This window comes from Cicer arietinum, chromosome 3 (assembly GCF_000331145.2).
Source record: "Cicer arietinum cultivar CDC Frontier isolate Library 1 chromosome 3, Cicar.CDCFrontier_v2.0, whole genome shotgun sequence".
NCBI lineage: Eukaryota > Viridiplantae > Streptophyta > Magnoliopsida > Fabales > Fabaceae > Cicer > Cicer arietinum.
Genome location: NC_021162.2, coordinates 40,158,278 through 40,170,918, shown reverse-complemented (window position 1 = coordinate 40,170,918; position 12,641 = coordinate 40,158,278). Strand labels below are relative to the sequence as shown.

General features: G+C 34.4%; 1 protein-coding gene across 5 annotated transcripts; it reads right to left on the bottom strand.

The window, feature by feature from the left end:
• Positions 1 to 1,792: 1,792 nt before the first annotated feature.
• On the bottom strand, positions 1,793 to 12,237 carry LOC101506264 (U4/U6 small nuclear ribonucleoprotein Prp31 homolog). Of its 5 annotated transcripts, XR_001143447.3 has the most exons (9): positions 11,969 to 12,237; positions 10,354 to 10,419; positions 10,109 to 10,246; positions 6,248 to 7,140; positions 6,073 to 6,143; positions 5,846 to 5,966; positions 5,676 to 5,740; positions 4,810 to 4,912; positions 4,647 to 4,663 (listed from the first exon to the last, which is right to left on the bottom strand). XR_001143447.3 is itself a non-coding variant. In XM_004491687.4 (8 exons), exons 3-8 carry the CDS (start codon positions 10,217 to 10,219, stop codon positions 2,028 to 2,030), a joined length of 1,362 nt encoding a protein of 453 aa, XP_004491744.1. In that variant the 5' UTR covers positions 10,220 to 10,242; positions 10,354 to 10,419; positions 11,969 to 12,231; the 3' UTR covers positions 1,793 to 2,027. The 5 variants fall into 5 exon arrangements, 3 of the variants coding, with proteins under 3 accessions (XP_004491744.1, XP_004491743.1, XP_073222112.1); XM_004491687.4 differs by lacking the exons at positions 5,676 to 5,740; positions 5,846 to 5,966 and adding an exon at positions 1,793 to 2,135 and having other exon boundaries at positions 4,588 to 4,663; positions 10,109 to 10,242; positions 11,969 to 12,231; XM_004491686.4 differs by lacking the exons at positions 5,676 to 5,740; positions 5,846 to 5,966 and adding an exon at positions 1,793 to 2,135 and having other exon boundaries at positions 4,588 to 4,663; positions 11,969 to 12,230.
• Between the last annotated feature and the right edge of the window lie 404 nt (positions 12,238 to 12,641).

Here is a 12,641-nt window from a genome sequence, read left to right as displayed (position 1 = left end):
CCACACACAAATTTAATAAAATCATAGTTAATTAATTAAATTAATAACTATACAAAAAAAAAAAGTACCTAAATAAATGCACTTAATTTTTTTTCATAAAATAAAAAATAAAAAAATAAATACTCCGGTTAAAATTATCCCTTAACAAAGCTACCGGCAACTCACCTCTACTCCATTTTAAAAATTTGCTACCATAAACTGTAAGGCTACCACAAACTTATTGACATTTCATTTATCTTTTCCTTTTTATGTAAGTACAAAACATTGATTGACATTTTTACATGCCCCACTAACTAAACCCATGGGAATTAATTCTATCTAGTGAATAAGCCATTTAGACATTGACCTTAAGATAACCCACAAAGAAACTAGCTCTCGGTTCACATGAAAGTTTGGTCTACATCGACAGTTATATATTTTATTTTTTTGAAAAATTGAATTTTTGTATTCCACAATTTGATTTGTATTCGATCATTTATATTTGTCTCCTTCGATTTATTAAAATACCTTTAAATAAATGATAAAAATTAAAATAAATTTGAATATTTTAATCATACCCTACATTTCCAAATCTCGAAAAAGTGATTTTTTTTTTTTGAATTTGAAATTTTTGAAAAGATAATTCTTTTCTATAAATTAGAAAAATCCGATAATTATATTCTAATACCAGAAATTTCAAAAATGAGATTTTTTGGAGTTATTTTCAACCGAAAATTTAAAATCTCTATTAGTTTTTCAACCGGAAATTTTTTTTCGAAATTTTCAGTATTGAAATATAACTATCGGAGATTTCAAATTTCTAGTTGAAAATAATTTCTGAAATTTTATTTTTGATATTGAAATATTATCCTAAAATTTCTAAGAAATTTTGAGAGACCCAATTTAGTTCTTGTAAAAACTAAAAGCACTTTATAGTCCCTAAGAAAAATAAACCGGGTCAAATTAGTCCTGAAATTTTTTGAAAGGTATGCCTTATGTCGTTTGTTTCAAAACCTTGCATTTTCATCTCCATTCTCTCGTTTTTCTTATTCGCCGTCGCATTTCTAAAGGTGCGTTATTGTTTTTCCTATTCACGTTTTTTAAGGTACAATTTCATGTATTGTACATGAAAGATACCATTGTGGTTTAATTTGAATATTATTAACGTTTTTTAATTATTGTTAGAGTTAATTGTCTATTTGTAATTATTATCAAGGACTTAATTTTTTTTTTTTTATAGAAATTATATGTGGGAAAATCAAGTTGATGAGTCATCGAACAAATTAGAAAAAGAACCCAATTTTTAAATATAGTTAGAAGTAATTTGACCTGGTTTATTTTTCTTAGAGACTAAAAAGTATTTTTATTTTACTTAAACACTAAAATGGATCTTTAAGAATTTCTCATTGATCAAAATGAGCCTTTAACATGTGCAACCAAATGAGTCTTTAAGAATTTGACCCGGTTTATTATACAGTCGACATTTAACATGTGCAACCAAAAGATTAGCATATGCTCCAATAACAGAGGGCTCCACAAATTTTTTTTGCTAGAATAGTGAATCGTGATTTTAGGTGTTGTGATTTACTGATTTAAAGAGCTCAGTTTGTTTAAAATGATCAACTGATGTCAGAAACCATTAGAGTTTAATTTGCTGTACTAAAATTGAATTTTTTTACATATTGAGGGAGAACAAGTCAAATTGTTAAGTACCAAATCCAATTTCATTGTGTTGTTAACTTATCCCATGAAATTGGTATAGATTGATCATCATTTCAATATTACAACGAATATTATATGTTTTTTCTAAAGGTAAAAGTAAATTAAAAATATATATAAATCTTACCCAGAAAAAAGTCATATATGATATATGGCTACACTCTGGAGAGGAAATCAGAGTAACACATAATTAATTAACAGCATATATGGCTCTGCTACAAAAACCTACCGCAGACCTATCAAGCAATCGCCCAGCATCAACAATTTACTGGTACGTTTACCATCAGCAATTCAGGAGAAAGAACAAGAATTTGGATTCATGCATAGCTTCAAGTCCTCTTGATCTTCGAAAATGTTCCTGTTTCAGAGAAGTAGGTGCTTTGAGTTCCACTACCAAGTTGGTGTGCATGAGCCTGTGGATTTGTCAGCTCAATCCCCTGAACATAGATAAATAAATAATTAAACAAGAACGAAAAAATTATACTAAAAAAGCACTACTAATTAAGTTACAGTGCTCAAAGAGTTGAGTCCACGCCTAAATAAAATGATTCATCATCCATGCTAAATATATATATCAGATAAGTTATTGATATACATTCATTAATACTCCTCCCATTCCCAAAATTTGTTAGTTCAAGGTATTTGCACGTAGATTAGGAAACCACTTAATTGATGTGTATTATACCAAAATACCCTTGTCTAATCATTAAATGCTTTGAGAGAGAGAGAGAGAGAGATTCTTTATAAAGCTAGATACTAATTTTAGTAAAACTTCCTCATGATGAGGGTCATTTGCTCTGTAATCTGATAAGAGATGAGAGTGATAATCTTTATTGAGAAATTCCCTTAGAATCAATGTGATCCAGAGAAAGAACAACACAATGGTAATTCGAGAGTACCCGAAATCTCCTCTCATATTCTTTTCCTCTTCAAATTATTTTGATGGCCTCACAAGTCTGCAACTCATATAAACAAATTTACCACCAGTCTGAATATATTCTATTCAGTTAGATACACTGAATGTAAATCACAGCCTAAGACTACAGTTCAGTAAATCAGAAGACCAGGGAAATTTACAAACTACCTACCTGAGTTACTGCCTCAAGGGAGAGGAGAGGACAAAGGGATACTGAAGTTCTGTGAAAGCAGAAGGGAGTATATGTGAGGAGATAGCAGGACGTGGGTAAATAAGAACTCAGTTGATAAGTAGGGGATAGAACCCGTGAAATCAAATAAGGTAAATCTGTATATATTGAATGGTAAGGATGAGCTCGGAGGCTATCAACGAGAGGATAGCCATTAAAGGGCCATTTACTTTATAAAAACATTTCCTGTATTCATTTCTTAAAATTTGTGTTAATTTTACTCTTTAATAAACAGGTAATGTCAAAAAACTGTTTTCATTATTTTTAGAAAAGCATCTTCATTGACTAACATTTCATCATACCTTCATGACAATGGTTTACTACAAGAACCTCTCATCAAAGTAAAGTGAACACACATTTTACGAAATGAAAACAAGGAATGTTTTCACAAAGTAAACGGCCCCTAAACGAGCAAACTAGAGTCAAAGATTCCTAACCAGAGCTCTATGGCTCCTGCCAGAGAATAATTCTCCTATCCAATTTCTTACACAAGTCTAAACTTCACGACACACCAGCCTATCTGTAAATAATCCCCTCCCTCGAACAGAATTGCGACCTCATATGACACCTCACTAACTAATTCACTCTATCCCACATGGCCCATTCACTCTCTCCCACATGGCCCCACGTTTCAAGAATATGTCTAGGTGTCCTATCAGTGGGATTTGGGAGAAGCTATCGCTGAGCCCCTCGAAGAACTAGCAATCTTCGAATTCTTATTTTCAGTTCTTGTAGTTTATGGGTTAATCCCCAATTTTCTGAGGTATCAGGGTGGTTTTCTATCAATTAGTGTCAAATGAAAATGCATAGAAGAGAATCAATACAACATTGTTCACCAGCTTTACATGTGGGTTTGTGTTGTGATTTTAGATTATCTATGTAGTAGAGTGCTGCAATTATGAGAATAATGTTTAGTGCAGTTCAGATCCTTACATTCATTTCTTACATCTAAACCTCTTATTCATGTCATTGCGTAGACTTGTTCAATCATCCTTAAACTCGAGTTCTAAGCAAGTCACACAAAAGAGATTTGTAAGCAAAATGGTGTGAAGTCACAAAGAATGACGAGTCTTCATGAAATGTCTTTTGAAAGGACAGGACCTAGTGGATGGAAGCAACTTTAGAGTATGAGACTCCTAACAAGAGAGATATTCTCTCCTAACCAACTCAATCACAATGTTTGTAAGGATTTCTACTACCCATTCTCTCTCTCTCTCTCATAACTGAACCATGTGGTACTCATGGGCGCGTCACTAATTAACTAGCAATTCCCTATTCAGCAGCCTATCTATTGGGATAAAGCCCAAATCTAGTATCCTAACACATCCTTTTGGTGATCTTTATCGTGCCATTGATAGTTGATACAATAATTTGAGGGACTGAGAAACATATGTTATTTGTCCGAAAAGATGGTGACACTCTACTCGATGGGGCTTCATGCCCATCATTTTAAAGGCACAGTATAGCACTTGTTATACACAATGTCGAGGTATTTCTTTAGGCACTAATGAAACATCAATGTCACCTCCATATCTGCTTGAGCACTTCATAGCTTTTTATAAGACTAACACAATAGCAGTAGGGAAACAAATAACCTGCAGATTTCTGTCTCTAAATTCGCTTCCCAATGCTTCCATTAATAGTTTCCCATAACCATTTTCACACAAAATCAACAACTCCAACACTAGTAATGCAGCTAAAGATCAGGAGAAAATCTACAAAAACTGTAATAAGTAAAGCTAACCTGCACTGGTGTAAATGCAAGACTTGAGGTTAAACCAGATGTAGCACCACTGCTACCATAACTCCTTTCCTTAAATCTGACAAATGAAAACAGTTCATGACAATTATCATTTTGTTATTTAGATAAATGAGACAGGAATGATAATTCAGAATCTTGCAAAACAATCAATTAACCAGGACTTAATAAGATATGTAGAACTAAAAGCAGCAAGAAAGGACTCACTTTTTAGCAACTTTTGCAGCAAGTTTGCTTTGACCTACTGACACACGAAGCTTGCCACTGCCAGCCTGACCAAGCATTCCATAACCCTCACCCAGACCATCCCCTATAACAAAATTACTAAGAAATTAAGGAGAAAATGACATCATCGCATATTAGGCCAATTCTACGGCTCACAAGTGAGGTAAGTCTTGCACCATGCACAAACTTGTTTCCGCCTTTGGATTAATAATTCCTATCATTGGATCAAATAAGATATGATGGCACTTATTGTTAAAATGGTGGAAAATAAACTTGTGCATGGTGCAAGACTATCTTACTTGTGCACATTAGACAAATCCTGCATATTACGGCTCCATTTAGTTTGTAAAAACATTTTCTATATTCATTTTCTAAAATTTGTGTTAAATTTACTAGCTAACCAAGAGGTAAGAGACTCTTTTAAAGTAAACCCAATTGTCTACATTTCTAAAAACAATGAAAATGTCAAAAAACTATTTTCATTATTTCCGGAAATGCATCTTAACTTGTTAATTACTAGCATTTCATCTTCTCTCCATAACAATGGTTCACTTTAAGAGTCTCTCATTATGGTAAAATGAACACACATTTAAAAAACTGAAAGCACAGTGTTTTAACAAAGTAAACCCTAAGCATATTAAAAGAATAAAGGAGAAATGAGATTCATTTCCAAATGATTTCATACTATGTCTTTATCATCAAGTTAGGTATTAGGAGTCTTATTATGTTAGAAGGGAGGTTTGGTTTTGATCCATGTCACAGATAAGTGTGACCTGGACTTTTGGAATTGAATTTGTGGTAGCAGAATATTCTGCATAAGGCTTGTACTAGTTTTACCCTTTTACTACCTTTGTACCAAATCCGTTGTTACAGCATGTTGCAAGCCATTATTCTGATTCGCGCTTTCTTTAACCTGTGTTAATATTCACGCATATGGTGTACTTAATGTGTCGATTATTAAAATAATTAGTATAATAGGAGTAATAATTAATAGGAATCAGATCAGAATTACACTAACATGATCCAGCATAGTCATGACTAACATGGAGTTTGCTAATTATAATATCACAATTTTTCAAAGTGGCATTACTGATACTCCTCTTTTCTCCTTCTATCTAATCCTTAATTCCTTATTTTCACTATAAAAATAAAGATAAATGCCTGCATCAAGTTAGAAATGAAAAATGCAAAGCATTGCACTGCAAATGCAAGTCAGATGAAGACAAGTGAATCTGGTAAATTTACCTAAAGAGCTCTCTTCGGGAACTCCAAATTGCATCCTATTGGCTAACTTCCTCATGTCCGTTATTGCATACCTGAGATAAGAATCAACAGATCAAGAATTGGAAAAAGGCAAAAAGGAAATATTCCTTCAACCCTGCAGGCAAGTAAAAGAAGTACTACAAAAATCAATGCTAACCTCTCCTTCATTTTCCTAAGCCTACGACCACCTCTCTTCTTTTTAGGCTCAGAATCAGGCACTGGAAGTGGTTTGGGTTGCTTAGCAGGAGGGGGCTCTTGCCACCTCTCAATTTTTTTGTGGATCTCATCCTTGAGAGTTCTTCCAGTTTTCCCAGATGGGTCCCCACGTATTGAGTCTACTCGTGCCGCAAGTGTAGACTTTGCAGCCAGGAGTCGGCATGCTCGCATCCTTAAAGGAGGAGGAGTAGTTTGAAATATTTCTGTTTGCTCTAGGTAACCTACATGAAATTGTGACGTTGCAGTCGAGAACCCAGCAAGATTTTTTTTCTTGGCTCCAAGAAGCTGAACATTACAAGCAGGCATCTTTGCAAGAGCAGATAGGCCACCAGCTGTTCCCATGAGTTTAGCTGCAACAGCACTCCCAACTATAGCAGAAACATTAGGTGCAATGTAACCCATTCTGCTCTCAACAAAATCAAGTACATTCTTCTTCGCTGAATCAAGAGTAAGGGCTCGATCACATGCCTCAATTGTCTTACTAAGGACTTCTTCTGGAAGTGGCTTGCCTGTCGTAGTCGATGCTGTAACTGAGACAACCATGATAATGGCTGAGGGTAAAAGCCCTTCTAAATCAACAAGAGTCAGATCCATTTCATTTCCTATTTTTTTAACAACACGTGCATAATCGATTGGGTGATGAACTAGTGACTCAAGCTCTGGAAATTTCAAGCGATACTTGTCGCGAATAAAATTGTGAATAATGACAATTTCATTCTCAATATCAACCGACAACGCATTGCATTCCACAATTAATTGGTATTCAGGATCATCTTCTAAATCTACTCCCTGAATTGTGACATCTGAACCCTTTTTAAGGGCTTCTTCCACTTTCTGCCATAAAGAAATACATTAGCCCTCAGTTACAGGCCCAATTCAACACTAGGTAGTCAATCGCAGCGGTTCATGGCGAGATCGTGCCGGAGCGGTGCAGTGCAGGGCCTGGCCACGGTGGTGCGGTGGCATTTTCTCAGATCCACGAAAACGTGAAATGTTTGTGCAGGAAAAACCAAGATTACCATTCAATTTTAAAACATTCATTCAGATTTTGTTGTCTTCTCCTTTGCTGGGTGCGAGAGCTTATTTGACACCACCTAGCCGTGCCACCATTCAGCTTCAAACACCACCCAGCCGCGCCACCGTCCAGCTTCGATAACCACCCAGGTTCTCTTCCTTCATCCTGCCTCTTTTTTTCTACTTTCTTACCTCACTTATTTCTGTGTTTTTTATTTTTTTTATTTTCTTACTTCCTTCTTTCTCTACTTTTTTCTTTAGTTTTTCTGTTATTACTTCCTTCCTTCTTTCTTTGTTCTTTTCTACTTCCTTTCTTTTTCAGTTTTTTCCGCTTGTTCTGCAAACAGCCTCGGCAACACCATCTGCAACCCCACAAAGTAATAATACTGCTGCTTGTGAAATGTTTAAAGCAACTGGTGATAATGTTGACCTAGCATGGCAGTTTAACCATGTAAAGGACAAGAATAATAGGAAGAGGGTGACATGTGATTTCTGTAAACTTGAAACTACTGGAGGAAATACTAGGGCAAGACAACATGAGTTAGGAATAAAGGGAGATGTAAAAAGCTGCAGAAAAATGCCACCAGATTGTAAGTTATTGTTGCAGGCAGATTACGATGAGAAACAAGTGCTAAAAGATGGCATCTTAAATAAGGTGGAAGTGCAAATTGATGATGTTAATGATATGTAGCTGAAATAAGGAGAATTCAAAGTGGAAAAAAGGGCAGTTGAGGCCCCTTTACCAGCTATCAAGAAGACTAAAGGTCCCTTGGATTTAATGTTCGCAAACAAGCATAAATGATGCTTGTGACAAAGAAGCAAGAGCAAGAACGGTACAATACATTGCTCTTTTTTTTATACAAATTGAATTGCTTTTAATGTTCCAAGATCAAAAAGCTTCAAGTTGATGTTGGAAGCGGTTGAAAAGTACGGTCTTCATTTGAAACCTCCAATCTATCATGAGTTAAGGGTTCCACTCCTTGAAAATGAGGTGGAATATACAAAGAGTTTGTTGAATGGTCATCAAGAGCAATGCGCAAAATTCAGATACTCAATTATGTCAGATGGTTGGACAGACAGAAAGAACATAACTTTGATTGATAAATTTCTTGGTGAATTCTCCATCGGGAACAATGTTTGTGAAGAGTATTGATGTTTCTACCTACACGAAGACTGATATTAAGATATTTGAGCTATTGGACAACTTGTGTATAAAAATAATGAAAATGATTGTTTCATTGCAGTTGTGTGGTGAAAGACTTATGGAGCACAAACTTCACTTTTGTAAGTATTGGCCATTAAAGTGTTAAGTTTGACATGCAGTTCTTCAGGATGTGAGCGAAATTGGAGTACTTTTGAGCATGTAAGTTAATACTTGTTATTAAATTATAGAGTATTCTACAATGTAGATTCATATTAATTTAGTAAGCTAACATTTTAAATTATAATACATAGATTCATTCCAAGAAGAGAAGTAGACTTGAGCATAAGAGGTTTTGGTTTTTGTTAAGTATAATCAGGGTTCTGAAAGAGCGTTACGATTGTCATGATGTGATTGATCCAATTGTCTTGAATGATGATGATGATTATACCAATGAGTTTGAAGTGGGAGACTTGGGGGAAGATGGTGAACCCTGTTGAAGATTAGTTTATACTGATGATAATCTAATGTGGACTGATGTTGCCAATGCAAGTGGGGCTAATGAGCTGGCGGGCAGCAAAAAAAAAAGCAACTTCAAGTGCATATAGGCCAATAGCACAAGAAGTGGTGGTAGAAGAAAATGTTGAAGAAATTGAACCTATTTATGTTAAAGATGATGGGGAGGAGGAGGAAAACGAAGAATATATGAAGTTGATGGGAAGAGGAGGAGGAAGAAGACTATGTTGAAGATGATATTGATATTTGATTCCTATAACATGCATTTTAGTTATAATATTTTGTTATTTTATTACTCTATGCTAAAGAAGATGATGATATTTGGTATTTAAATGTATGTTTTGATTAAGACTTGGGGTTTCTTATTACTATTTATGAATGTTTATGAGTTTGAGACATTGTTTAATTTTGCATGTTTATTCATGTAATTTGTCCAAAAAATAGGGGTAATCCAGCTATTCTGCAACCGCTATCCCAGTTTTCGGGGTTGGCCGTGACACGCTGCTACCTGGGATAACTACCTAGATTCAACACATATCTAAATAAAATAGAACCCGCTATACATTTAAAAATAAAAACAGAGAAATAATGATAAACTGACAGTCATGGGAGAAGAAAAAAAAAACAGAAACAGAAAAACAATATCACAACATGAAACGATGAGAGATGTTAAAAGCTTTTGTTGCAACCAATGCAAAGCTCAATGTGTGTTTGTTTTCAAATTCTAGAAGCACTCAAACCTTATCTGCTCCAAAGCAACAAATCGTTTTTTGGCTTGCTTCTCCATTTCGACGCCAACAGATTCCCAAGTTATGTAACAGCCACACTTAAGATTTAAGGTGTGTCACGTGTCCGACACCGACACATTTAATTAAATTTATTTTGTTAAATGATTATTATTGGTGTTCGAGTGTCTATGTCAGTGTTTCATAACTTATAAGCATACCCTTGGTTGAATTTATTCTAGATTCTACCACAATTAAGAAATTCATACAACAACAATAACAAAAAGTTTAGTTTTAAATTGTGGTCAGCAACTACAATTAAAGTAATATTCGCAACATTTGCTGCTGCAAAAGCAACAGCAAACCCAATTTAAAACCACTAAAAACAAAATGATTATTAACTAACCTGTACAATATCAATGTATCTTTGGGTTTGCTGCAACTTAGAAACACTATCCAAGTCATCATAGTTGAGGTTTTCTAGGTCAGCCAGATCACCATCAACATCTTCGTCCATATCTGCAGCATCGACATTATTATCTGCCTAATATCAAAACAAACCAAATCACTCATCAATTTTATCACAAAAACAGTTTCCACCAAAATTAAAAATTTAAAAGAAAACAGTAGTAAAATAAAAACTACACTCACAGGGATTTCAGCTTCGTTATCAGAGAGTTCGTCAAGGTCAGCAAGAAAAGTATCAGCAAGTGTAGCCTGCAACCAAATTACAAGAGAACTGGAAATCTTAGCTTTCTGTGATTAAAAAATAATAGTAAAAAATTGTGGTTAAATTGATTAATTGTTTAAGATACAAGAACATGTTACGAAGGGAAGAAAAAGAGGAAAATGACCATGGCTATGAGAGGTCAAAATCGATGTGGTTGTGAGAATTGTATCAAAAGATCAGAATAGAGACACACGAGAGAACTTGATGAAAGTGTCAATTTGCCAAGCTCCTTATCTATTGGCTCCAGCCCACATGTTGGAGGGGACAAAAAACCTCATGGCTTAAACAACTCACTAAATAAAGCCCCCAAAACCAAAAAGCCCACAAAATCATGTGGGCTTAATGGGCCCATAGGCCCATTTTTTCAAAAAAATTTCAACAATTAAAAGTTTAATAAAGCATAGCATATCATGTGGCAACAACTACTCCATACAAGTTTATGAGTTTTCACATGACAAAATACAAGTTTATCCTTGTCAGTGAAAACACCAGTTGACTCAATAACATCATCAGCTCCAACCTAACCTTATGGAATCTCCTCAGGGTTCAAAATTTTCAGTTGAAATCAATTTAATTAATTAATTATAAAAGCTAAATGCTAATGCCACTAATGCATAATCTAGTTCAAGACAGTAGCAACTAGCAAGCTTTGAAAAGGTGACACAGGCTAAAAATTATGTAGAATTAAAAGCAAAGGTTGAAAGACTAAGCTAAATGTGACACACTACTTCTCATATTTTCAAGACATCATCAAAATAGCAGCATTATGTACTTATGTATGAGTTCAAATTTGAGAAAGTTGAACATGTGAGAATAGCTAAGTCATTAAACCAGAGACACAATGAATATTAAGTTATCTATAGACTGTAGTTAATATAAAACTATTTATGTGATTAAGAAAACAAAAGGAGTACTTTAGTATAACTGTACAAGAAAACTAATTATCTAAACTCTTACTCCCACTAACTTTGAGAGAAGGAGTATGAGTTTAAGCTAAACACCACTAAACTCCTCATCACTAAACTACCACAAATTCAAAATCAAAAGCAATATCCATTAGTAATTAGCTTTCCTATCATTAAATACATTAATCCAAGAATAAGAAGTGCAAAGATTAAGCTAAAACATTACAGTCTCATTAAAAAATGCTCACTACTCCAAATGAAAAAGCGAAGCACAACACAATTTCCATTACCACTACAAAGCAACCGAATGCCTAATAACTCAACAAAGCACCTTAGTAATCAAAATAGGTATAAAACAGTGCATAAAACCACAATTCATCTATTAGGAAAACCATTTTTGCATATAACAGTCTCAGAATCACAATCACAAGAACAACTACCGAGTCTTTACAGCAGATTCATAATCGAAGATAGAAAAACTATAGTTTTTTCATAATCATAGGACTTTTATCTGAAATTACATGAAAGTTTGATTCATAATCGAAGATAAAACAACAATTCCAGTGATATAGAGGCTCGGAGGCGACTTTAACAGTGACAAAGGTCTGAAAATCGAGACATTGAAGCTTACCATGGAAGAAGACGACAGTAACAGAGGTCCGAAAATGACCGTGACGGTGGCCGGAATGAGAAGTTACGGCGCGCCGCTAGGGTTCCAAATCGTGTGTTCCCAAATCGTGAGAAGTTGTGACTTGCGCACTGTTATGTTACACTATCGTTTAGAGATTGTAAGAATTGAACTCTTTCATTTTATGTTTCATTCTAAAAGCTAACTAGTTTCATTTTATGTTTCATTCTAAATGCTCAGTAGCTATTCAATGTTACTTGTATTTTTATTTTTATTTTTGTATGAAAAGTAAACATTTGAAGTTCTCTCGGAGAAGTTTCCATATTATACAATTAAATAAGTTTATAGTCAACCTTGTTCTCTTTTTTATTTGACAATCCTTATTACTTACCTCATAAATACCATGAATAAGAGTTGAAATATTTTTATTAATTTTATAGTTGTCATTCATCATATTAACTAGGGTTTTTTATTTAAAAATTTCTTTTTTTTTTAAATCCCAATCTGCCCTAGTTTTAAAAAAAAATATCAGAATGCCCTACTTTTTGGCATCAATAGCAGGTCGCATCCTGGGTCTGCGACTTCCTGAAAGGCCTTTTTTTTTTCAGTAGCAGGTCGCATCCTGGGTCTGCGACTTTCTGAAAGGCCTTTTTTTTTCTGTAGCAGGTCGCATCCT